The sequence below is a fragment of the Lingula anatina genome, chromosome 3 (genome assembly GCF_051362555.1).
Source record: "Lingula anatina isolate TDL-2025a chromosome 3, LinAna3.0, whole genome shotgun sequence".
Lineage (NCBI taxonomy): Eukaryota > Metazoa > Brachiopoda > Lingulata > Lingulida > Lingulidae > Lingula > Lingula anatina.
Window position 1 is genome coordinate 20973054 of NC_141769.1, and position 27099 is coordinate 21000152.

Genomic DNA, 27099 nt, shown 5'->3' on the forward strand with positions numbered 1-27099 from the left:
GAAGTATAGTTGTCATACACAGGTGTGTAGCCTTCACAGTTTGAGGTATAGCTGTCATATACAGGTGTATAGCCTGTAGAGTTTGAGGTATAGTTGTCATACACAGGTGTATAGCCTGCACAGTTTGAGGTATAGTTGTCATACACAGTTCCATAACCTGTCAATGCATCATGTTGTAAATGTATTTCATATGCTGCTATAATTATCAGTTGTTTCTTTGGTTTATTCCTGTCAAGTGATTGAATAAAATTAAAACTTGAAAAATGATAAAATTTCTGCTGTTGGTTTCAGTCATTGTGTGCTCAGAGCATGCATGAGCGCCGTGAGGAGGAGAAGTTATGTGACCACCTGATCAGCTCTGCCAGGAGGAGGGACCATGTCATAGCTACCAAACTGAGGGACAAAGTCATCAACATTATGACCAACAAACATGGTGCTTGGGGCTCTGAAGACCAGAGGTTGGTGGATAGTGGCAGTTACTGTTCTGCTGGCAGCGTTAGCAGGCCAGGAAGCTATTTACTCTTGACTACATATATTTCTAAAATGTTATTACTTATGTATCTGCCTTGAATGAAGCCCATCTGCAATTGAGTTAGGAGATCATTCATTGTAGATTCCATGCGTAACAATTACATTTGGAAATAATCGATAAATAAAAGCCAGGAGGGAATGTATGTGACCTACAAGTTTTTATAAAAAAGCCTAACAATAAGTAAACTGTACACTCTCTGTAACTTCTACTTCTACAATTTGGACAAATTAGGCTACAGAAATGGTGTGTTGTTTTTTCTCCTCCAATAGTTTTCACTATCTTATCATATTGCCCTTGTTTTTTTTTTCTATACCTTTATTGTTTCCAACAATTTTTTTTTTTTTGGGGGGGGGGGGGAGATTTTTTCATGAAAAAAAAAATGAAGAAGTGAGCATATGAGGTGTATAAAGTTTGTTTTTTGTATGCTATAAATCACTTCAATGCCAACATAATGAAAAAAAATTGGGAAGAGATCTTAATAAAACATTCAGTGATTTAAGCACAAGTACAAGGCAGAAGGATCTCTGTATTTGTACAGACTGCCCACTACTGCATTTGACTGGGATTTCATGATATTCATTGTAGTGGCCAAGAGTTCTGGAAGTTGGACTCATGGGAAGATGATTCTAGACGACGGAGAAGATTTGTCAGAAATCCGTATGGTTCCACACATCCCGAGGCTGCTCTGAAAGCTGCAATAGAACATGGTAAGATTTGACAGAAACTTCATGTTGTATCCAGGTGACAGTTGTATCTGTGGAACTAAGTGTAATGGAATTGTGCTGTGAAATTTCCCTAAGATGAAGAAAAGCTTTTTTTAAATTTTAAACTTTTTAAAAATAATATAGTGTAGTATGTTGAACCCCATAGTGACATTTCTTATTCCACATGCATTAATTCTGAATCAAACACCCCTCCTCTCCTTTCCTCCCCTCCAGGGGCTGCTGAGGATGCTGTGAACTCAGCACGGGAGGCTCTCCATGCACACCTGGCCGCCATGCAGCAGAAACAGCAGCAACAGCCAGACTTTACTGATGAGGAACTCATGGCAGTGGATGAGAAAGAATTAGAGATTGAATTTGCAGGTAAGATCAATTTTGTTTGTCATTATTAAACAATATTTTCATTGAATTGTTCTCGTTGATGTTTATGATTGTTTAAAGCTGAAATTTAACACATTTCTGTGTCTTAAAACACCTGACTGATTTTCATTTGTACTATTTTGCTGATAAAATTATGAAGCATCTAAGCCAAGTCTGCCTTACAAACCATAAGCTACCCATTGCTGCCTCTTCTCTTCTCCCAGCCATGATTGGTTGGTACTGCCAATGAAAGTAAAGTCATAGAATTCATACCAATATACAAGTGCATTTTGAAAGTTTTAGGAAGATAGCCAAAGAAAAAAACTTATCCAGGAAGTGCTTTTTTGCTTACCATCCTTAATTTATTTCAAAACAGTTTATCAAAAACATGCAATTTTACATAGCCACAGAGGGTCATTTTTATCAGGTTAGTCAGTATGCTTTATAGTGAGGGCTGTGTTTATTACCATAGGTCCTGTAGCTTTGACCACTCCCTCCAAGCTAGTGGCCCCAGGGGTGGTCATCAACGGCACAATGTCCATCACTAAATCTGAGCTCTACTTCGAGCTTGATGAAGAAGATGCCAGCAATAAGAAGATTGACCAAAAGGTAAGTCAAGTGTTCTTGTTGTTGTATCAGTTGGAGTTATTTTTGAGTGTTTTGTTTTGGTTTTCTCTTTGTCTGCATGAATTGAGTGAGTTGACAGGATCCTGGCTATGCACCCATGTTGTGTTAGGGGAACATAATTCAGTTATGGCTGAAAAATGGTTGACATTGTGAATATTAACCCTTTGCTTATGAATATGATAATATTCTAAAGAAAAGCATTTTAACAGTCAGTATGCTAGTTTCTTTAGATGAATTTAAAATATTTTTCTCCATAAACTAAAAGGAATGTTGTTGAACAAATAACTCTGCTTTATGATTAGGAAATTGTGAATGATTATTGCAATTAATTTACTAATACCTTCTATTTTTCTGTTACAATATTATGTTAAATAGGATAGCATAGCTTTAAAATCTAAAATAAAAATCATGTTAAAACAGTTCATCTACTGATTGCATCTGTTGAGATTGGTCTGGCTGTGACAGCCATTGTGTTCAAGCATGCTCCAACTGGTTCATGTCAAACTTGCATGCAATACTTACCAGTTCCAGACTGAACAATTCAAATCCAACTCAGTGTAATGGAGGATATCCATCACTCTGTTCTCTTGTTCTCCAGTGCCAGGTTGTGTAGTGACACCTGTCTGTCACTGCTGCCATGACAACTGGTTTATGGAGAGCAAAATGACTCCTTATTTTAGCAGCAATCCTACAGGCAGCATGACTCACCACGAGGTTGTCTGCTTTCCTCCCTTTTTCTTGCTGTTCTTAAATTCATTTGAGATGTGTGACTTAAAAGTAATCCATATACCTTTTTGTTCTGATATATCAGGGATTGCAAATTCAATAGTTTTCTCTAGCGCAGGTGATTTGGTGAGAGCAAAATAAGTGATAAACTGCTTATTTTTCAGGGACTTTGGTCTGAGGTTTTAGTGGAAAAATTCATTGACTGAATTATTTGAAAATGATGTGGAATGTTTCCATTCATGGAAAATTTAATCTAACTTGCTATTATATGTTATTATCTATTGATATTTATTTGAAAATTATATTGATGCCATTGGCATGTTGCATTGAAATTGTAAGATTTAGGGAACAGAAATCAAATATGGCATTTAGAATGATTTGAAATTACACATCAAGTTCGAAATGTTGTTACTGTATTATTTCTTTAGCATTGGTTGGAGCTTTGTTGTCATATATCTATCCTTTTATATTTAGATTGCACATTTGTGTCCAAAAGACATGTTGCTTCTTTTAAAAAACTTACAAGCAAAGAACCCTAGGACAATTTTTTTCAGTTAGCAAAATGCATGGGATGCTTGTAACCACACAGTTGGCTGAAGCCAGTTGAAAAAAGTGACATAAAAATGTCATTTTTTGAGTCATTTCAAACATTGGGACTTCATGCAGGCATGGTTAGTTAGCACTGAAAATTGTTACTGTCTTTCTCAAAAAAAAAAAAATTCTGTTATTGGTTATTTTTAGGAAAAGTCAGTTGTAAGGGCCCAAGAACCAAAGATGGTTTTAATAACTAGCAATATTTACAACAAGACTAAATGTCTGATATATTATTAAATGTAAGTTTAATTATTGGAAAATAATAGGGAAATCTTTACATTAAACAGTGTTCTTAATTCCTTCATAGGAAAATATTTACATAAAATGGTGTTCTTAGTTCCTTTATACCTTTATATTTAACTAACCCGAAAATATCATGAATGGACAACAATGTAAATGTTGTTTTTTTCCAATTGTTTTTTTTTTAAGAAAAACACTTCTCTTATCACATTATGGTTATAAATTATTTTTATTGAGTAAATAATGGCGTCATTATTGAACTGTACCTGTTGTAAAATTCACAATTTGTCATTGGATTTTGCAATGCTTAGCTATAGTTATAACAGAATACAGTTATTATTCTTAGCTATTTTAATTAAAACTAGTATATATATATTCAACATTTTTGAATGGCTAAAAATAGCGTACCAGAGATCTGTTTATGACAGACAATAAACAAAATTATTGATATTTTGTATTATTTTCATCTCTTCACGGTTTTTATCATTACTTTTCCATATCAGAAGAGGGGGAAAGTTCAGTTTTCTTTTCAGTTTCCTCAGACCCGCCCATGACACATTTGCTAGCTATTCAAACTGGAGCTGTGTGTGGTAGACGCAGTTCCAACTATGCGCCAGCATGTCGGCCTTGCCCCTTCCAAGTCATTTTATTGCGTTTTAAAAATGTCACATTTCGCGTCTTGTGTCGTTCTGTTTGTGTGCATTCTTGCTTTCAGTTGTTGAAGCAAAGAGAAATTGATCACCAATCGCTGAAACCCAATAGTTTTAATTAGCTTCCCATCTGACCTCGGCCGCTTTGTCTTCATAATGCCAGACGGGGCTGACACGCTGGGCTGTTACACGCCGGGCTACTTTACATTGTTTTCCTTGGGATATTTTTTTTATTAACTTACGGATTGCAGCAGACATACAATGCAATTATTTATAAACAAAGTACTATCGACTTGGAGACGGCACTCGCTGATAATAAAATCAGACAGTTTGATTAGAGGGTTTCTTTGAAATCCAGCGACCTTTGATAAAAAACAAAAAAGGCTGGATTGATCTTGATTACGTTTTGATTAAGATGATTGAATGGAATTTAAATTATTTATCTCGAAGACTGGGGCTATGCATCATTAGGAAAGTGGTTCAGGGTTTGTCAGATTATAGGGCGTTCCATGCCAAGGCGAAATGATAAGGCGTGAATAAGGCGAGAGGCTAAAGGGCACGAAAGTGGTCTGTTTATTTTATTTTAAATATTGATTTTTCTTTTTAACTATGTAACTGTTCTTCCCTGAATATAGAAAATGCTATTTATATTATTTTTCCAGTGCACTCCGACGTTGTTTTATAAGGTAATGGCGGATGTAATAAAACTTAAGAACATATTTGTGCTGACTTTCCTACCGCACGTTTCATGAATAGTTCAGAAATCAAGTGGCCTCATCATTAGCTTTCACCTAGAATTTGAAAGGCATTTGATTAACGCGTGTAGAAATTGGTACAAACGGGTCCCGCTGCGAGCGCTGGCCAGCGGCGCCGACATCGAGCAAAAATGTACAAAATTGTCGCATCCCAAAGTTCACTGTAGGACCGTCTGGCGGAGTACTCAGACCCTGGTGCTTGTCGTCCGAACATGAACAGTATTTTATCATGCTGGGACGAAAGTGGTCGTCGCCAATACACCGTAAAATGTATTTTAAATGTAGATTTTAGGTCATCGTGCGCTTTTTATCTTTAATATTCCCATATTATAAACGGAAATGTGCGTGCACTCGATACAACAAAATTAATTCATATAAACGAAACCCGAAAAAATGGTAGTTTGAACATTTTAAATTTTAGCGTTTCGAAACATTTTTCCTCTAGATTTATTTTCTAAGCATTACGTTTTTTTAAAGCAAGCATCGGTCGTTTGAAGTGACCCCGTTTTTAAATAAGAATATGTGAACACCGTTGTATCAACAAAGGAAAACAGGGCACCAGTATTCATGCTTCAAGTCGATTTTCAGCTAGACCTTTTCTCCCCATATCTCTCGGGACAGATAATGTATGGATATTGTTTACGTTGGCATGGCAACGAGTAATCCGTGTTGTCAGTTGCATCCAGTGGCGTCTACCTCGGCCTAGAAAGCGCACGAATATACAAGAATGCAAGCTGCTCTCCGGGGATAGGTCTCCAGATTTAACTATGCTGAAAATGAGAGTATAGAATTGAAACATTTTTGAGTTTTGAAAGCAGTTAGATATACTCGAGGTGAATCGTTACCTGGTTTGCTTTGCTAACTGGAAAGTTGAAAGTTAAATTTTCTGCTTTGAGGGACTGGCATATTGGGCTCGACCTCGTTTAATAATAATAAGAAGAAACGGTTTTGAATTATTTTAATTTTTCCTAATCGGGAAAAATATAAATATGATTAAAATATATTTATGTGATTTAAGTAAATATTTTAGATGGAAATACACCAAGAATAATTACAACTATGACAACGTAAGAACAGGTTTCTTGCGGAACTGATAGCTTTGAGAAAGATATGATTCTTAATATGTTTCTGTTACGAGGATGAGATATATGAAAACATAATTTTGCCAAGACTGATATGACAAGGCAACAACTTTAGGCTGCTTTGAAGACGCTGTAGAATATAAAACCATTGTCGTATTAAAATACGATCTAGCCCAGTGACACAAGCTTGCCAATGGTATTTGTCACGCACGTTTACCGGTAACGGCACGCCTTGCACTGTCTTACTGTAGTGTAGATATATCTCTAGTCGATATACATATGGATGCCCTTGGATGTAGTCAGTATTTTACAGGGTCGACTGTTAAGAAATATATGTTAAAAGATAGATTTGTATAAAAGACCGGCACAAGACTCGTGTTGATGTCCTGAATGCACGAGTTTTGCATGACGGATATTTATGCTCATTTTAGACGTAGCGTTAATAATCAAATTTATTTATCAAATGGATCTTAACCAAGGTCATGTTGAGGCTGATGTCTTGTACAATATATGAGCCAATCCTGCGAACATTCTGAATAACAAATGAAATGTCTGTTATTTGTCTGTTACAAGCGTAAGAAGTAACTTAGCATCACCCTTTCTTACATAAAAAAGAATTCGGTTATTAAAAATATTCTCCTCTCTATATCTCTTTTATTGGACAATGTTGCTGTTAAAACAGATTGTCTTGCTTGTCAACCAAGAAATGCGCGCAAATTTTGGTCGCTGCACTCGCCCCATACACAGTAAAAAAGAAGTTGAAACGCACAACCATAATTTGCGTGTGCCTCGTGGTCTCCAGTATATTTGTGGATGAATTGACCTCCTAAATACGCCATAAAAACATTTTTCGATCCTTGACACAACACTGTTTAGGATAAAAAGACTATGGGTGTTTTAGATGTATAGTATAATTTTGTGTTGTCTTATTTTATTCAAAAGAGAAGTGGGCACGATAGGCGGAGGAAAACGTGTTTTTTAAATGCTAGTGATGTGTAATATTTTTTATAATACTACAGGGATGGAAAGACATTTTTGCTCTATTAAATAATTACGTGAAAATTGTTATGGCGAAGGGAGTCACCGAATTACTCGACACGGGGAAAGTAAAGATAATTATGCGATAAGGTTAAGACAATAGAATAACGTAATGAATATTAACTGAAATCAAGGATGTAATTATTAAAGGTGGGGTGCAATTGCACCACAAAAAGACCGGGTTTCTACTGTAAACCGGGATCCCCCCCCCCCCGCGCGCACACACACACACACACACACACACACACACTTTCTTATATTTTTGTTTCCATTAAATCCTCACTTGCATTTTTTTTAGTCAATAAGAAAAACTAACTCGGCGCTCTGGTTTTTTTTTTCGTATGAATTGTAGCTCATTATGCGTATTATAAACTAACGTCATTGACACGCTGATTATATCCGTATCGATATGGACGGAGTTAGCCAGGTTCACTTTCAGATTGTTCCGATATTGTTCCGATCTTCTCGTATTCTCGCTGCAGAGGCACAAACCACATATTCTGCACGCCTTCTCCACTGTTGACGTAAATTCTGTCACTCCCACTGAAATATGTAATACCACGAAGACAACCGCAAACAACACGTTCACCGGAGTAGAAAATGTCTTGAATTTAAATCATAATTCAGTCTCTCTCTTATGGTTTATTGTACGTGAAACTTTAGTTATAACCAAAAATAAATATCTTTTGTGCTTAAAATGGGTAAATTGTTGTGCAGATAGTTATTTAGCCTTTGTATTTTTTATTTTTTATGTCATTTACGGTTTACAGAAGAAAACATTTAAGTTTTCTTTAAATGTTCAGCTTTTGAATATATATTTGGTCTAGTCAGAAGCAAGCCATGAATTCTCTTGTACTTAATTCCGAGTTGAAGTGTTCGGCCGCGAAGTTCATTTTCTTCCACGGCTATTGGTTCTCTTGTCAAAGACGAGTGCATGCTTGATTATTGATGTGCGCAGTTACTGTTAAGTTCAGGGGCGTTAATTATCGAACAAAGCTCAATAGCAAAAGTATTATGTAGACAGTAGATTTGATTAATTAGCAACTAGGGAGTAGAGCACAGCAAGCAAATTATCAAATATGGAAAACACGGAATACACTCATTAATTTTCCTGTCGGGGCGCGTATGTTACGTGGTCCTGCCCGGTCTGCTTCTTTCACCTGTCGCAGGGCCCACGCTACCTTACTTTAGGACCATAGCTAGAACATTGGGTGGTACTCTCCCATATGGGACTCTCCTTGTCCTGCTTTTGTCAAAAACAATGCTGAATATGTGAACAATTAAGTAAATTGTAATTGATTTTCCCAGCTTCATGTACGCTCGCATTGTGTTGTATTATATATGCCATTGGGAACAGAATTATGATGTATGAATTCTAAATTATAAATAGTTCTGTCTTCATTTCCCATATTATGTCCATTCGATTACACAACGTCTGAAATCGAAATATTAAAACGTTGCGGACCTTTACATCTACTTGTTTCCAAATTTATGTATTTCTCTCAACATAAGCTGCATTTCAGATTTTCATTATTTACTTGAGCGTTTTGTACAGTTTGCACTAACTGTTCTGCAAAGCTATCGCAAAAAGAGAAAAATATCTTTGTATTGATATTACTGATAAATCTCTTTCAACAGATGTGGTGGTTTTATCAAGAAAACTCCGAAATCGTCAAAAGTAAAACGCGCAGGCTGTAATTATGATACCTAGAAAATCGGTTATGTCGCAGTATGCAGGCGAAATTGAAACCTAGAATTGGACAATATCAATTATTTTTATTGAAAGAATTATTATAGATGTGACGTTTTCCTCTACTTATAATTTGAGCGTATCGCAACACCGAAGTTAACAGAGAAATTTGACCAGTCTGTTTTACGTTTGGCATGCCGCAATTACAGCAGGTTATTGGTGTATTTTAAGCTTGGGATGAACCGCGGTTTTCAGTCTCGTATGACAAGAAGAAGGGTCTGCTTACTGTCAGTATGGCGGCGGTGGCGCCAGCCTCTACACGCCGTGGACAGCCGGAGCTTTTCAACGGCAAACAGAAGATGTGCGATACGTCTGCGGAGTGGATGTGGCTTTTATAATATAGAAGGGCGAAACGTAAATAGATAACATTCGGTGTCTCATAACTTTGAGTTCGTCAGACAGACACACTCAGGTTGGAGATTAAAGAGTTCTAGTGATTGGCAATGCATTAAGGTTAAACCGAGGATGATGAAGATTGTGATGATCTCATTGCTCTTTTTGTAATTCAAGCATTTAATTCTAATTCCTCCTAAGCATGTTTTCACTGCATTGACGAACGTAAAAAATGCACTCTTCGAAGAATTTTTTTGATAGTGTGGTAGTCCCACTGCTTGAATCGGCATCATGTTTTGTAAAATAATAATTTGATGACGAAATATGATTGAAAAGATTTATGAAATTATATTTCAGATTGAAATGCCACATTTCTGAATAACAATTTCTTTGACTTTTGTCTTATTCAACAAGAAAATACCATTATTTATATATCATTGTTATTTAGTGATGTTATAAATATTGGTAAAATTTATTTCAGGTAATATCAAAATTGAATAGGATCAAATAAGTATTTATTTAATAACGAGATTATTTTTATCGTTTAAGTGAGAATAAATTCGGACATTATACTGCATTTTTTTTCTGAATGTTCATTGAGTCTTTCGTACAATTCTCCTGATTGGCACAACAGAAGATGACCACAATGCGAATCAAATGATCTAATGGAAAAATAATGTTGGTGTTGAATAGTTGATATCGTCGTGCTAGGAAGCCAACAGTGAAAGCCTTAGTGGTATAATTTAGTTGAATTACTCCCATGTGAGGGAACAACATACCCGCGCCAGGCTGGAGCCGTAGCATGCTTGCTTAGCAACGCAGCGTTTCCGGCGATCTTCCTATTGTGATCTGACTTTATTTCTATTACATGTGTGAATTGATTTATTTGTTTTTATTAAGAAAATGTAATTTAAATATGTTCCATGCACAGGAGTGTTAAATTCCAGCATTGTGAATCTGAGATTTGATTTTTTTTGGTTAATTTTCATTTGTCTATCTCTCCGACCTAGAACATTTTAACAAAGAAATTTACGATCGTAATCGGTGAAACTAGTTTTATTTTATTTTTAACTCGCTTTAAACTATTTGTGTCATCACATTGGGTGTATGACCGAAAGCAATTTTTTTCATAAATATACGGCAGAAAAGGCATTGGATTTTTCTAAAAAAAAAATTGCCAGAGAAAAACCAGATTCCCTGTACCATTTTAACTCTAGCTGTATAATATAGAGACTTCATTGCAATCTGCGCGAGCATTATCGGCAACCATAACTGTCAAGAAAATTACCAGAAGCTTAGTCGGCACATTCACCAAGGCGTGTGACGTTCTACAAGCTCTTCCTGTTTTGATATTTTATAGAGACATTTGATATTTTCCGTGAGGTGACGAACATTTGCGGCCAAAATTCCGCTTATTCATTTGTTTCATTTCTTTATCAACAAATTTTAAGAAAATATTATTAACAGATATATAAGTATCCGATGTTGAAGTACTGACGATAGTTTTTTTTTTTTTTTTTGGTTATTTACTATAAAGTATTACCATTGGGTGCGTTGATACTGAACAGAATTGTGATATTTTACAAAAAATAGTGCGTTATTTGTTTTTAGATATCTCAACATATATCATAAAATGCTTATCTTATTTACCTCTGTTAGTCAGCAACAAATGTTTCAGTTTTGGTAAATTATAGACCCCGATTGTGTATGTAGCATAGGACAAAATTTTGATATTATGAAATAGACATACTGAATTTAAGTAAATTTGAGAAATTTCTTTAAGGCCTTTTCGTATCTAAATTAGCGGGATTTGAAATTGATTAATATTATAAAATTTAATAATCTAAAAACGATATGTAAAAATATCATCAACCTAATTGGTATTCTACATCGTACAGCAGAAGTCGAGGTTGTTCATTACAGTGTTGTGTCTATGAATTCAGTTTTGGCCGTTTAAAATATTTTAAATGATGTAGAAAATAAGTTTGGAAACGGCATTATGAATGAATGAATGAATAGAAAAGGGGTAATTTACAAAAGGAATTGAACAAAATAAAAATGGGATCAAAATCTTTCTGAATGGATTGCTTAGCGGCAGCGAACCGTCGCCGGTCTCTATTCGACAGAGACAAAATAGAGGAAGCATCCGAAGACTAACACACACACATACACACGTGTGTGTAAGTCTTCGGAGGAATATATATATATATATATATATATATATATATATATATATATTACTGATAATTTTCTGAAGAATTTCGTTGGACGTTCATATTTGTCTCAGTGTATATAATAATGTGGCAAGAATATGCAATATAACGGATCGAATAGCATAAAAATAAAGGTCGCAATATTTTATCTGTACCCGATATTACTGAAACGGGTGTAAAATTACCAAGAAAATAAAAATATTCATATGAACTCACAGTTTACGAGTGAAGGCTTGTATGAAAATATATCCCACTTGGAAATAGGAATTATTCGACAATATTTATGTCCAGTCCAATGCCGGCGAGTAGCAAAGTGCTCTTCACAATCAAGAGGTCCAGGTTAACAATTAAAATAAACATCGAAGTCTTTGTTTATTTTCTTTTCCAGTATATTGTTGTAATTTATGAAGCTTTTACCCGCTTTACAAACTGTCAGTGCGATGCGAAGTGGATTGCAGTTTTAAATAGAGAGACCCGCGTTTTCTGTGAACCCTGTAGCCGATAGCCCAGTCGCACGGAATATTGTCTCACACTGAATGATTAGTTACATATCTGTTGTGGTTCTCAGTTCTTTTCAAATATTTCAAATTGATATTGCATTATCTCGTGTTTATTTAATGAGAAGTTTCTGACAGTTTGCTCAGTATTGTGTATCTTGCTTTGTCCCAGTCATAATTATTCCCTGGTTTTCCCCGTGAATCATCACTCGGGGTTATTTAGAGAGTTCCTATAAATTGGATCATATGAACAGACGAATATCAGGTTAGAATACCAAGAAAGAGCTTACCGCTTTATTATTTACATTCACATAGAAGCGCCAAACACGAACAACATAAAACATAATGCTGAAAATTGAGAGTAAATTTTTTTACACAAATGTTCTGTGCTTTTCTTAAGTTGTACATAGAAAGCCTAAGTGCCATACTTGCCAGGCACGTTTAATATGCTTTGGAGAATTCTCCTACATTTAACATGTGTAGAATCAAAGTATCTTACACGACCGGATAACAAAATAGTAATGATAGATAAATAAATGAATAAAATAGAGCAAATATGATATGATGATATTTAAAACAAAGTGACAACAATCTTAAAATGTGATATTTTTTCTTTTGGAAAAATAATAAATTACACACATGCTTCTTCTTTTCAACACAAAACGCATACTAAAAGGAGAGCCAAGTATTAAATTCCAAAAATTTAAAAATCTAAAGGGGAGCCAGGTGTACGTCTTGGTTGGCCTTATCTCCAGTTATCATATCATTATCTTAATGGAATTCATGGGTTCAGTCTAAGGTGGGATGGACTGGGCCCGCTACATAAAATATCAATTATTGTATGGCATCTTCGTGAATAAGTGACTTCGGCACGCTGAATTCTATGTGACCCTGGGATCAACGCATACAGGCATTTTTGATATATCTAAATTAAAATGGACAAAATTATAACTATCCACATAACATAGTCCATTAATACGAATGACATTGTAGGCGAATGGACATAAAGAAAGCGATGTTGGAATGAAGGGCAATTGGCTTTTAGTACACGGGATTCCGACAACTTTTTAGTTTTTCATACGTGAGACTATATTACAACTCGACACTCCCTGGCTTGTCGCTCAGTCTGAGATGAAAATAGAATCAAACTCCTTTCAAAAATTCTTCGTGGCCTCTGTCATGGGGGACGTGAGGCGCGGAACGCATTACGCAAACCAATGCTCTGACAAAGGCCTGTTGCCCCTCCTTCCTATCATCAACCATTTGCCGGCAGATTAGATAGGAATTGCTACTAGCACTTATCGTTAGTAGAAAAGTCACTTACTGGCCAATTTTGTGGGACATGCGTTGTCCTGTAGTGGCGGTTCAGAGACTTAAGAAGGGATCTCTAAACTATCTGTAGTAATATTCCATAAGTGCTGTATTCCACACCAAGTAATAACATCATGTTCAGCTGTTTCGAAGCTTTGTTGTCACTGAAAGTTTTCTAATGTTAGGAATGACGCAGTCCACTTAGATAAGAGAACTTTGACATTTATGTTTAGTTAAATGGACGCCGCAACAACACCGTCGTGGTTTCCGTAATAATTGATAGAAAATGTCGAGGACACGAGGAGTGACATTACTTACTTGTCACGAAGAATTGACATTTTCTTCCTCTTCGGTAATAATAACACGAAGTTGTCTTTAAGTAAATAATATAGGTGATGGGAGTAGAATAAATTATTCATAATGCTGCATCGGCTTTTCCAGTACAATTAGAAGGTTGATAACTACACCGGTAAATAAATATGTTTATATGAGTACCAATCGCCTTGTCCAATACTTACGATGTCGTTGATCACCGGAAAATGAAGTTGGGAGTCTTGTTTGTATTTATACCATGTTTCCATGAATGAGAACGTTATTGTAAGTAATCCGACTTTCTTAGTAAGTTGCAACATTTCAAAATTCCCGAAGATGCCAGTTTCTTGAAAAACTGATAAAAAATTACGCACGATTTTCTATTAGTTTCCTTTGAAAAAGTGACGGCGACTGCTATTAGTTACAATTTTTCTAAGCTCCTAGAATTGGTTAAAAGTTCTCGTAGAATTCTCCACACTTGTTTAGCGGCTGTATCCATGGCAGAGGGGGATTTTCCCTTGAAGAGGTCGAGGTGGGGAAGGAAGTAGTGCGGGCAGCGGCGGTTCTGAAGACAGGAGATGAGCTGCAGCAGTATGCCGTTAATCCTGTCACCAATGCACGTTTCGTCCCATTCTAGCTCCCGGGGGTGTTTTTCACATTCATACAAAAGCAGAGTCTTGAGGTTATAGTTACACACGGGCTGGCCTGGGATGTCCAGATGCCTGTCTCGTAGTGTCTTCAGAATACTCAGACACCTCTTACGACTGCCACCCCGGAGTAACTTGTTCTCTGCCTGGTTAAATGACAAAACCCAAGCGTCCCCTTCCGCTGAGGACTGTTTATCCTTCATGTAGATACTTTCCTTGGAGAGAAGGTCAAACCCCTCCGTTTTCACCTCCGCCACCAGGTTGGGGTTGGGCCAGGGGATGTGTGGGATGGGCCAGTGCGCCGCACTGCGGGGCCATATACCGGCACACCGAAATGCCGTGGTGATCTGAACAACAAAACGGTCTCTTATTCGTAACTTCACCTCCGTGGTATCTGCTACCATTTTGACACAGTCCCTGTAGGCGCACTTGTCAACAGCCTGTGCGACCAAAGTCTGAAAACGTGAGCGTATTTTCCTGGCTGAGAGATACCCAGAGGCCGTGATAAACTCCACCCAGAGCGACATAGAGCGCTTCCTGCCGTCGCTGAGTTTGAGGACCGCGCACCCTGGGACCGTCCCGTCGTCAACGAAGTTGAACACCCCCATCTGGTTGAGGTAGAGCACCACTTCGAACTCCGTGGGTGACAGCACCTCCAGACCCTCGAAGCGACCGTTCACTTCACTGAGGGAACTGATGAAGCGTGGCTCCTGCACCTCCACCTCCTTCAGTACATCTTGCACAACTTTACACACCTCACGGACCGTCTTAGTCGTGGCTCCCTTCCGCGACTGCACCCGCTCGTTGTAGTATTTATTGAGTTGGAAGAGTAGTTTGGACTGTGCGGCCATCATGTTGTCCCCGGGGGTGGTGGTTGTGCTGGAGATGGGGCTGCAGGACCCGTTGGTAGGAGGATACGACTGGGGCGGTGCGCAGTACTCGAGTTCTTCGAAACGCATTGGGACGCCTCTGCTAGCACGCTATGCCGGCGTGCGTGAACTGGTACGTTAAGTCCGAGTGATAAAATGCAATTTATAATGATGGAATGAAGGATGAAACTGACTCGTGCCCGGCTCTAGCCCGTCCCAAGCTGATGATGGTCCAGGTTTGAAGAGTGTGTGGTGTGTAACTCCCGGCACTGGAGTGTTAGTGCTGCAATCTGTCACTGGCAGGACGAGTTCTGCTGTAACCAACCTGAGTTCGTATTTAACATGCAGCACAGCACGGCATGATGCGTGGGCTCCTTCTCTTCATTCGTCTCTGTCATCTACTCTATCTCTGTGAGAAATACACTCGCCATTTACGTATCTAAAGCCCAGACTGGACTGCTAGAATGGCCTTTCACTTCTTCCCCCACTGCCATCAACACTACGTCACATAGAAGTCAATGAAAGCCGTCATTTGAACCTCTGCCATGTTTCACCGACAACCATGCCACTGAATCGACCAATAGCGTACAGCGTTACATGCGCGCAGAGACTGCAGGCCTAATCCAGCGTGATTATTTGCTGGTAATTGACGGTAATTTGTGCGGATTTGGCCTAGCCACACCCCTTGGAGTCTGGATGGCGTCTATGCAGGGATTTCCCTTGGAAGTTGATGGCTCGGAATTTGAAGGAATTTTATCCGTAGGATTTCTCCGACGATTTCCTCAGACGTTTACAGCAGTCAGTTACGGGACATCTATTAACCCATTCCAAGGTATTTACTCTTTAGTCATTTTAGCACCTAATACATGCGATGGTGAAATGCAATATTGCACTAATGCTGACAAGAATAAAATTCCTTGCGCACCATCCGACTCGAACGACACGCCGTGGAAGTGACTGTACCGAGTTTGTGTGTGTGCTAGGGCGTAAAAACAAAACCCGATTTCAGTACTATGTCGATGCAAGGAAAGTTGTTCATTTACGCGCAGTGTCTAATATTATACTTAGTTTTCTCCCAAGGAATTCCCAGCACCTGACGGCTCTGCGAAATTTACCAGGTCGGTAGTTGATGGTCTGCTGCTGGTGTTGTTTTGGTTTGAAGTTTGTTGGGGTTAGATTACAGGGTTTACGCAAGAATTAGGGCAGGCGCATTGAGGAGCAGTTTTTTTTCGATTTTTTTTTTCTTCAAAGGGAAAGTAATTTTGAAAGAAACCAAAAATATGATAATACGTTTTTAATATTTTTTATTATTTATTTATTCATTATCTTTCTTTGAGGTTCGTTGATAAAATACGAAATCAATATTAATATTATTTGATTTTATCGCAGTGTATTCTGTATTTAGTTGCCAAGTGCACATATTCGAGTAGGCCCCGCATTTCATATTTAAGATTAAGACAATAGCGTTTTATGCTAAGTTTTTTTTATTTTAATAAAAACCAATTTAAAGGCAATTATTATAGACAAATGAAATTTCATTTGATACGGTTAATCCAGTGGTATGGGGAGAGTGTGCCTGGTAATTTGATTTTATCTGTCTGTTGTCTTCCAGGGTACGTCAATATTTCATGTTAATTGTGAGAAATTAAGAAAAATACAAGGGGTTTAGTTTGATATTTGAGATTCCACAAAATTTGCTGTTTAATTTATTTATCTTTTCTTCTTTAAGTTGTTCCTAATATAGTGTGCAAAACGTTGTGAAATTTTGTTTTAAAATAAAAAAAATAATATCTCAGTACATGACGGTTGATATTTGCGGGTTGAGTGTAGAGGATGGAAATATACGACTTGGCTGTTATTATGGCAATCGGAGAGATTAGCTCCCGGTGAGTTGCGGTGCTTTATGAGGAATTAAATCCTTGTAAATAGTATTTGTTGCCAATTATAAGCGGTATAGCACGGATCGACTAATTATATATGAGGAGCGGTGCCCTGGCTGGGCGGATTATTGGCTATGGTACTGGAGTCACGCTAACACGGGGACTTGAAAGCCGCCTCAGTCAGGGACAAACTATTGTATCGGGTGTTTGAAGTGGGCTTAATTACAACACTAGGCAAAACTCATGGGAAGTGGAAATGCCTGCGTTCAGTTTGACAAAGCCAAACCATTTTGCATTTTAGTATTCATATATTTGTGTATAAAAATTTGGAATTGGTGTAATAGTTATTCTTTTTTCTTTAATTCTATCAATTAAAAAAATGAACCCGATGAACCTGCTCTGATTATAATACAAACAAACACCTTTGAACACCAGAGAACTCGCAATCGGCGGCTTCGAGGCAGTCGCGTGCCCTCCCGTTCTCCTGGGACTGTTACTGTCTTCAAAGCTCGACTCATAATTAGGTTTGCTATTTCATGTGGTCATCCTCTGTCATGGGGAAGGGTCAAGGGGTGATGGACTCGTGTGATAAGCTCGCATGTTTTTGCCATGTTTCAAGTGCTTCCAATTATACGTGGAGGAGCTCTGTCTGCCGGCGTTTAATTTGGTGAAAATTTTAATTGGCAGAAAAATGCCACTTGTCGAGTTCGAAAAACAGCACATCGCGGTGTTTTGCGGGGAACAGGGACAAGAGGGAAATTATTTATGATATTGATTTTTTTTAGATCCGACGTAGAGCAGTTTTTAGTTTAGGTTTTACGGGCTTTAAAACACAACGTGGACAGGCTGGCGATATAACATCACTAGGGCCGCGTTAATAAAGATCACGTCGGTCAAGATAGATTATTATAGATCCCTGTTGTACATGTACTTTAAATTATTTGTTCATTAGAACGAATATGTATATATGTATATAACAAAGAAAAAACGTAAAACATGCCCTCCTAAATTGTTGATAAATGTCTGTTTTCATTGGCAATGGGCCATAGCGTTGAGTATGCAGTCTTAGCAATGTGATTTTAAAGACCGATGATGCACCGCCAAAAGTTAGGATCTTGAAATAACAATTTTAGAATCTTGCTGCCATAGAGGAAAACTGAATGAGATATTCCAATATTCCAAAGCCTGGAATTTTTTCTCCATACCGCGAATAGCGGTATCTTTAATTCGTCAGTCAGTAATATTACGTAAACAGACACTGGTTTAGGCACCGCACAGTGCAGCTTATCTGTTTATATAGTTGATTTTATCGTGGAATGCCAAGGCCGTTTTTCATCAAGCCACCGTAATCTAGACGCTAACTACGAGGCGAGTTAAACCAAGCATTTCTTGTATCAATCAGCGAACGCTTGAAATTGAAATTTATACTTGTAAACATAGGGCCCCCGACTAGTCTCATCTATGTTTGGGTTAGATGCAGGATAATTTTTGGGAAGGAGAAAAGGGGTCTATTATGTTTGAATACAGTAAATTTTCGTGCAGTGTATAATTTCATTTATAATTTAAGTATAATGTGGTGGTTCGTTTAGTATTGTAGGTGAAGGGCAAGGTGGTCGCAGCTGCTGCTGGTAGCCATTTTATTGCTTCAGTAAGGAGTTTTTCCTGAAATAAACTAGTGTTAGTTATAGTTTAATTTCAGCTACAATTCTCCTGTGTGCAGAAAAAAATACTCTGTTGAAAATTCATCGTAAGAACTCCTGTAGTGTAGGACCATCTTAATACTCATGAAAAGAACGTAGACTATTGCATCAAGTTAGTTAGAAGGAAAAGCTTCCACGGCGACCCGCCTGGTGGCTGTGTTTGTCTTACCAATTCCTGCACTTTGCGGCGACTAGGCACACGATTGACGGCTCTAATGGGCGCGCGAGGAGACGGAGACGCTGTGGCCAGCCGGTAATTGGCGGGGGCTGCGAACTTTTTGGGGAGCATTTATCCATTTTTCAATTCGCGTTTTCTGTTTCCAAGCCCAGAGCTTAATTTAAAAATAAAACCGTCTACGGCACACCACTCCATGGCACACGTCACTTAATTTTCCGGCCCTGATTTCTGAAGAGGAAGGATTCTTATCGTTCTGTTTTAAGCCGGATTTCTAGCTACTTCCTATTAGATTTCATGGGAACTTTTTCTCAAAAGATACAAGTCTTCAGCGTTTGTTTTTCTTGGATGTTCCATGTGATTGCTTATTTCTCTCAGCAGATCGTATCTGCGTGTAAAAAGCGCAAAACGGCAAAACGCGTCTCTGGTGTGCCCGACATACAATAGCCTGCCGTGAAAGTACCTCTTAAATCTTTTAGAGGAGCACAAAAAATTCAGCCCTTCTTTCAACTTTCTGAAAGGCGTGTCACTCATCGCAGAGAAGCAATATTACGATGGAAAGTTTGCTTCTTACGTGCCATGTAAAGGATACGTGTGTATCTGAGCTGGTTTATTTATCTGGCGCTTCATATTGTAGTCAACTCCTCGGTGTCTTTGTTTGAAGCTGTGTTTGTATATGTCAATATAAACTCGTGCGTCATCTCAGCTTGGTTCACCTGATATATATATCTGCCTGTGTCAGCAAGTGAAGGGAAGGTACAGCCAACTTTTTAAGTTGCTTTTTTAACTGTAAGATAACCTCGCTGTGTGTCTCAAGGGACTGCTTTATCCTTTTTAACAACAGAGTTGCTAGCCTTGAAAGGTTAGACTGTTAGTTGCCGGCATTTAAACATTTTAGTAGAATGTAAATTATAATTTTATAATTTTTAGATATTAAGAAAAAACAACTTTTCCTTCAGTTGAGTTATTTATGGTGCTGATCACTGTTCTCCTGCCTGAGCTGAGAACTGTAACAGTCAGAGCAAGGTGTTATTTTACCAAGATCAAAGGCAGGATGCCCTGCTGGCTAATTTTATGCCAACATACAGTTTTCAATTTGAGTTTTATTCCAAGATACTGGGACCATTAATGAGGGGGAAGCCCTTAGCGAAATGTGACCTTTACGCTTGTCTTGTTTCATCACAAGTGATTGGTTTATGAAGCTAAGATGAGCTGTAATGACAGATAAGCATACACTGTCATATCCAATTGAATACAGCATGGGGAGAAGCTGGGTATAATTCTTGTGTGCATCTGCCTACTCTACTTAAAGATTACAGCAAGATTATTTTAAAAGGGATTAATGTTTCTTGACAATATTTAAATCATTGAGAAAATGAAACATTTTGGACGCTTGTTCTTTGGTTTCTTTATTAAAAAAACTTTAGTAAAATTGCCTTTGAAAAGTTGCACAGGCTTTTTTTGTTAGAGTGTGATACTGCACTTTTTTCTTCTTTATTATGTTGTTAGTATAATATGGTTATGGATTTAGTTTTAATGATTTTAAAGAAGAATTGTGGGAAAGAAAGCTTTCAAGAAATGGGGTGTGTGTGTGTTTGTGCTGAGTTCATGTGACAGCAGTAGTGGTGAAGTACTTGTGGCGCCTTCTCTATATCATGTTATTGTGATTACTTGGATATCTCAAAGTAAGCTCGCTGATCTAGGATATTTTTAAGGGTTTCATTTCCTTGCCTTTGGTCTCAGGACCACTGTGAGCACTTCAGGTTGTTCTGTTTTATGTGTTTTATCTTTCAGTTTCATGTGGTTTTCATTACCTAGGTCTTCACCCTTTTTCTGACATTCCACCCAAGTTTGTTCGAATTACAACTAGAAGATGGGGCCCCTCAGCACTAGGAAGACATTCTTACTTAGAGGTGATGAAAACTTGCATCATCTCAAAAGGATAACTCTGACTTTTTATTTTATCAGTTTTTAGGGATTATTTATTTCTCAACATTTATATCCGTTTGACCCTTTTAAAAATTGATTTTCATTGTAAAATTTTTCAAACTTTTGCTGATGGCTTTGTGACATAATTGTGGCAATCCTTAGTGATGACACAGTCAACACATCAAACATGTCTAAACCAAGGTAACTGAGATGAAGAATTTCAGGTGCATGTATATTTATAAAGGATATGCAAGGCTTGTGATACTGACTGCAGCTTGAATGTCAATCTCGGAAAGCTGTATGTTTATCTACATATTACAAATATTGTTTTTGTTAATGGTTTTTTGATCACAAATTCTCCTCATCTTGCTAGAGAACTTGCTTCAAGATTGAAATTTGTCCATTATGATATGATAGGAGTACAACAGAGTATACTTTTATTGTTTTGTGTTGCAAAAGAATAGATAATGTTTATTTTTTTCTTCAATAATCCATTTTAGAATTTTATCTTTGAAACCAATTTGTACATTGACAGGATGATATAACTAATAATTTTTAGCAGTATTTTAGCTGTATGTATCTTGTGTGATTTTATTTGATGCAATTTCCAATATGAATATTAACATGATCTCTTTTTTTGTATTGTTATAAAGAGTGCTTGTTTATGAAGTTGATATATAATGACCTCAATTTATGATTTTTTTCACAAAAGTCATTCAGATTATTGGACTGAATACTGTTAGCTAGGATTTTATATCTGAAAAGTACAAAATTTATTGAAAATATTATATTGGTAAAAGAAGTAAATTGTTGCTAAAAAGACTAAAAATGTGTTTAAATGTGTTTGAAGAAGGGTTGAAATGCCATGCCTCATGGTTTAAAATTGTTTGTCTCTATAGAAATCATAACTGCTTTATTATTATTGTTGAAAAGATGGGCCCCGAAAAGACAATGAAAACCCCATTTTACCGCAAGAATTATATTGTCATGAAACAAATTGTAACTTTGTGAAGTGATGTTCCCAAAAACTGAAGAGTGTCCTTTTTAAAATAACGGTCCTTTTGGCCACTTTAGTGGAATGCTTCAGTGCTATTTATTAACTGATGAATTCAAATTGAAGGCCTAGTTAGGCTTCGTTCACATGCAATGTCTATTTTCTAAATTCTATTTTCTATTCGAGGTATGTCTTATGATCATGGTCTGTGACCTGAATATCCCGCGGCGTAATTACTGGCAGCGCGAGCCAGTTACTATAAGTTACTATAAGTAACTGGCTCGCGCTGCCAGTAATTACGCGGCGGGATATTCAGGGCACAGACCGTGATCATAAGATAGCGCGAATAGAAAATAGAATTTAGAAAATAGACATTGCATGTGAATGAAGCCTAAATCTCCAGGACCACAGCAGCAAAGGAGGGCAACATAACATCAGATCAATGGTGGGTTGGGGGTTAGTGTTAGGAGTAAGATGGTGGGGTAGGGGTAAGATGGTGAGGTGGGGTTAATGGTAGGAGTAAGATGGTGGGGTGGTGGGGTTAGTTGTGGGGGTAAGATAGTGGGGTGGGGGTCAGTGGTGGGGGGTAAGATGGTGGGGTATGGTGGGGGTAAGATGGTGGAGCACTAAGACAGAAAACCCAGGCTTAATGGGACAGTAAGGGATCCAATGTGCAATTTTATTTGGGGTAAGGTTTCTATTGTTTAATTAATATGTTATATAGCAGGTTGGAGAGACTGCTACCTAAATTACATTTGCACATAGCAAGACTCATGCTATAGTAAAAGCAACAAATACATTGCTGAAAAAGCAAGAAATGTGGAAATTATGCAGAGAAAGTTAGAGCAAGTCCTGAAATTGGTTAGGCAGTGCTTACTGAGGAAGAACATCCCAGACATTTTCCCTGAAAATAGCTGACATATTATGACAGAAAAGATGGATGCGGTGAGACGGGGGAATTGAAAATGTACATTTGGTAGGCTTTTACCTACACTGCCTTGATGATATTCTGGCTGCTTCACACTTTTATATCATGCCCTTTCTGGGATAATTTCCAGTTATTAGGGACCTTCAGATGGGAAATTGCTACTTTTCAACAATAATTCCCTGTTACTGATCCGATTGTGTCAGTTCTAGGCCATTGCTCTGTGTAATAAAGTCTGCTGCAGAAGCTAATCGCTCACAGCTCTTGAAAGCTTTAATCATGTGTAATCCCATTATTCTTCCCGTACTTACAAATTTATTAGTCAAATGGAGAAATAATGGAACTTGAATTATGGGAAATTAGTCCTGGGTCATTATTGATGTATTTTTTGCATTCTAGAGTAGTTTGAGCTTTGTTTCTCATCTCTTGTGTTGATGTGAAGGAAATGAAGTCCGGTACCTTGGCTACGCTTTTGTTGACAAAATTAATGACAAGTTAGATCGGGATACAAATAATTAATCCTGCGTTCTATTATCAACTTGGTAGGAAGATAGTTCTGATTCATGCAATATTTGCATTTACATTGTGCCGCAGATATTATGATCATCATGCAGATTTCCACTGGCTGCGGTTGCCATTTTTTATAAAAAAAATACTCAGCTCTTTGCTTGCTGTTTTAAATAAGATGTTTTTTCTTTCATTTCTGATGCTAAATTTTAATTAAAATATGTAGAGATTTCCCGCTGGACACAAAGTTTGTGCATATTTTGGTGCTGTGTAAAGGAATGAAGTCTGTGTCCATTGGTGTGTGTCACCAAAACTGCACTGACTCACACCCAGTTCAAATGACACGTCAGGAGTGGGGACAGATCACACAGTTATCAGTTCATTAATCTTGTGGCAGTAAGATGACCCACCACTGCAAAAGTCAAAAGCTGTATGGTGGTTTGACAGCATCGTCAGCTGCAGCGCAGTCTTCTTCCTCGGTTCTCCTTCATTCCAATCTGTTAAAGAGTACTCCAGTTACAGTTTACCTAGCTATTACTGAACACAGCATTAAATGGCGCCTCTCAGATCTCTCTGTCCCATACAATGACTGGAGCTGCACTCACCTTTTGTACAACCCAAACCTCAGAGCACAAAAGGACACATGTTAAAACTTAGTCTCTGCGTTAAGATTAAACTATTTAAATATGTTTTCTATTAAATTGGTATCTCTCATAAATGTAAAGTCAGTAGGGAAAGGATGGCATTTTTGATCATTTTAAAGCACATTTTATGATTTCATGTGTTAGATATGCCACAATTTAAAGCATATCGACTTAGTTGTAAATGATAATTGATATTTGTGGTTATACTTAATTTTTGTGTTGGTGGGAGGGACAGGTGGAAGTAGATATTGTATAACTATGGTGTTACTGTGCGTATTTATAACTATAGAGTTCACAATAATTCTTTACACGAAGAGGGGAATTTATAGCTTATAAATATCTTATAATCTTTTACATTACATAATATATATAAGTCATTTAAGGGCATCATCATTTTATTGTCTTTTCATCTGCCAAAAAAACACATTTCTCTTAAGAATTAGGATTTAGTAATGAAATGTATATTGGAAGTGTAAGAAAAAGTTGTCTTGACTACCATTCTGAGTTTGCACCAAATTACTAGTTTCATTTTTGAAGAAAGACCAGGCCAAGAGGGAATGTTTGGGTCTAAATAGAGAAGGAATTGTAATCACAGAATCTAGATTTCAGCTGGTGCTTAGGAATTCATTATGTTGTCATTAATGCTCTCTATTTCTCTCTCTGTCTTGATTATGCTCTGAAACACATTTTAGAGAGTAGCACAACCGATATATTGGTGATTAGTTTATTACAGGTATCCTATATATATCCAATCAGGGGCGGATTGAGGCGGTCTTCTGGGTCTTCCGGAAGACGGTCAAATTTCTAAGTTTACATTGATGAGTACCTAAATTTTTCTGTCGGAAGACGGTCAAAAATTTTAGATGGATCAACAAAGATAATGTGGAAGACTGTCAGAAAATATCTCTGGGTCCGCCCCTGCCAATATATTCTAAAGATAAACATAACCATTACATAACTTATATATCCCTTGTTTAAACATTTAAACTTCATTATTTTGGCTCAGGATAAATCACTGAGGGTTGAGAGACAATGAATTTCATTTATCTGACATGAAAGTGATTAGCAATGCAGGTTAAGACACAGTTTTTGAATAAGGTGGCATTCTAATAGTTGAGAAATAAATTGAATATTTGAAAAGGCTTTAAGCAGCATTTTATGACTATAATAAGACCCCATTGCCTTTAATATATCATGCAGTGCATTCTAAATAAATAAAAATAGAAATGCAACTCTGAAAAAAATAAAATTGGCCACATTTTTCATTTTGAAATTAATTCATTTTCTAGTCGTATAAACATGCTCTTGGGACAGACAATTGCATTTACTTCTAATTTTGAAAACTATGATTAGTTTCTTAGCTCTCAGTGAGGCAACAAAGGGGAGCTACAGTCATAGCCTTAGGGATGATGTCAGGTTCAGTGTAGAAACGTGTCTGTATTAACTATAGATAGGTTTTTAGTATGGGAAAGTTTCAGTTATATCCAAGTTTGTAAGTTGTTCATTAGAGGAAGTATATGACTAACCATTAAATCCAACATATAAAATACATTTTAATGTCAAATACTTGTTGATTTTTTTTTTTTTTTTTTTTTTTTTTTTTTTTTTTTTTTTTTTTTTTACGTATTAAAAATCTTCTTAGACGTGTTGAGTGCACAGACTAAAGTCGATGTTACGATGCCCAGGTTGGCAGTACAATAGAGAAGAGCAACAGTGGGAAAGAAAGTGATTGGTTGGATAGAAGGAGGAATATGGTAATTAAGAAGGCTGGATAGGAGGAGGAATGTGGTAATAAGGTAGACTGGATAGGAGGAGGAACTGGGGATTATAATGATGATCTGTGGTAGAATACATACCATATGGGCAGTGCACTGGGTCCTTGTTAGGGAATGATCAAGAATTAAAGAGCTGACAGGCATCATAGTAGGTATAGCATATGCCTCTACTACTTAGGGCATAGATAAGTTGTGGATGTAACATACAACCATGCACACTTTTTGCCTCCTTCAATAAACCAGTGATATAGATGCCTTCTTGATAGAAACTAAGTATATTTTATGTGGCATTCTTTTATTAAGTCTTAACTAAATGCAGGGAATTTACTTTGATATTTATAGCTGTAGCTTCTTGTAGATATCAGTCATGAATTGTTTACCTTACTTTTTTGTTCAACCAAAAGTAGAATGGTATTGTTCCTTGTTAAAATATTTTCAAGATTTTGTTTCCTTGTTTTAAAATCAGTTTTTTTTAATTGATTTGTGTGCTTTATATTTCCATAAGGATCTGTGTCCAGTAAACTGTTTACATGGTGCCTGTGGTCAGCTAGGCGGCCTGAGAGGTGACAGTTTAATTTCACATTATGATCAATTATTGTGCCTTATGAAATACTCATACAGGACCATGCTCCAGCAGAACACTATTACTTATAATTTCTGTATTGTAGTAACAAATGTTACAAAGCCAGCCTAGGGCAGGGGAACTTGCAGTTTTTGTCTTGTAACAGGATTAAGGTAGTCCTGCCTTCAATATTTTAATTTGTTTTTGTTAAGTAAAATAATAAATCAACAGATTATAGATGAAGGCCGGAGTGGATTATGTCATGTGTAAACATAGCCAGGTAGCTTGGTTATTGTGGACAGACAGGTGGCACAGTGTGACTGAGATCAAATACACAGGGGACCATACGGCACAGCACGGCAAGGCACGCTCTGCCAACCCATACATCATTATGTTATGAAACACAGTCAACAGATCTTAAGAAACCAGCAAATGTGCTGCCGTCAATAGTGTGTTCAGAGTGAGGCAAGTGAAGTGTGGCAGAGGCGGAGGACTCAGAGCTGCCACCATGTCAACCAAGGAGTCTCCGCTGGGATACAAAACCTCCTCTTATTTTCTAGCTCATTTGCCAAGAGAGCTGGGTAATAATCCAAACTGGCTAATCTCTTAATGTCTCATTGAGTTCTCTCTATACACACATTATGCGGAGATATTCACAGGGTAGTAATCAAAGGATAATTTTCAGCATGGCCAAGTTTATGATAAGCATGCCTCACTGCCTTATATTGACTTTGGTTGGAAAGACTTGAT

At 37.3% G+C, this 27099-nt stretch overlaps 2 protein-coding genes across 3 annotated transcripts in view; one reads left to right on the forward strand and one right to left on the reverse strand.

The window, feature by feature from the left end:
• LOC106180567 (neurobeachin) overlaps positions 1 to 27099 on the forward strand; it is an 86844-nt gene that overhangs the window by 29417 nt on the left and 30328 nt on the right. For both annotated transcript variants that reach the window (XM_087008940.1, XM_087008941.1), the window contains 4 exons: positions 292 to 458; positions 1118 to 1239; positions 1471 to 1617; positions 2087 to 2223. In XM_087008940.1, the coding sequence (XP_086865066.1) occupies positions 292 to 458; positions 1118 to 1239; positions 1471 to 1617; positions 2087 to 2223 (573 nt within the window). The remainder of the gene's footprint in view (positions 1 to 291; positions 459 to 1117; positions 1240 to 1470; positions 1618 to 2086; positions 2224 to 27099) is intronic.
• Positions 12386 to 16088, reverse strand: LOC106180566 (protein mab-21-like 2). Its single transcript, XM_087008946.1, has one exon. It carries the CDS (start codon positions 15346 to 15348, stop codon positions 14164 to 14166), a length of 1185 nt encoding a protein of 394 aa, XP_086865072.1. The 5' UTR covers positions 15349 to 16088; the 3' UTR covers positions 12386 to 14163.

Coding starts and splice junctions, on each gene's coding strand:
- LOC106180566 (XM_087008946.1), bottom strand. CDS start 15,348: ATGCGTTTCGAAGAACTCGAGTACTGCGCACCGCCCCAGTCGTATCCT.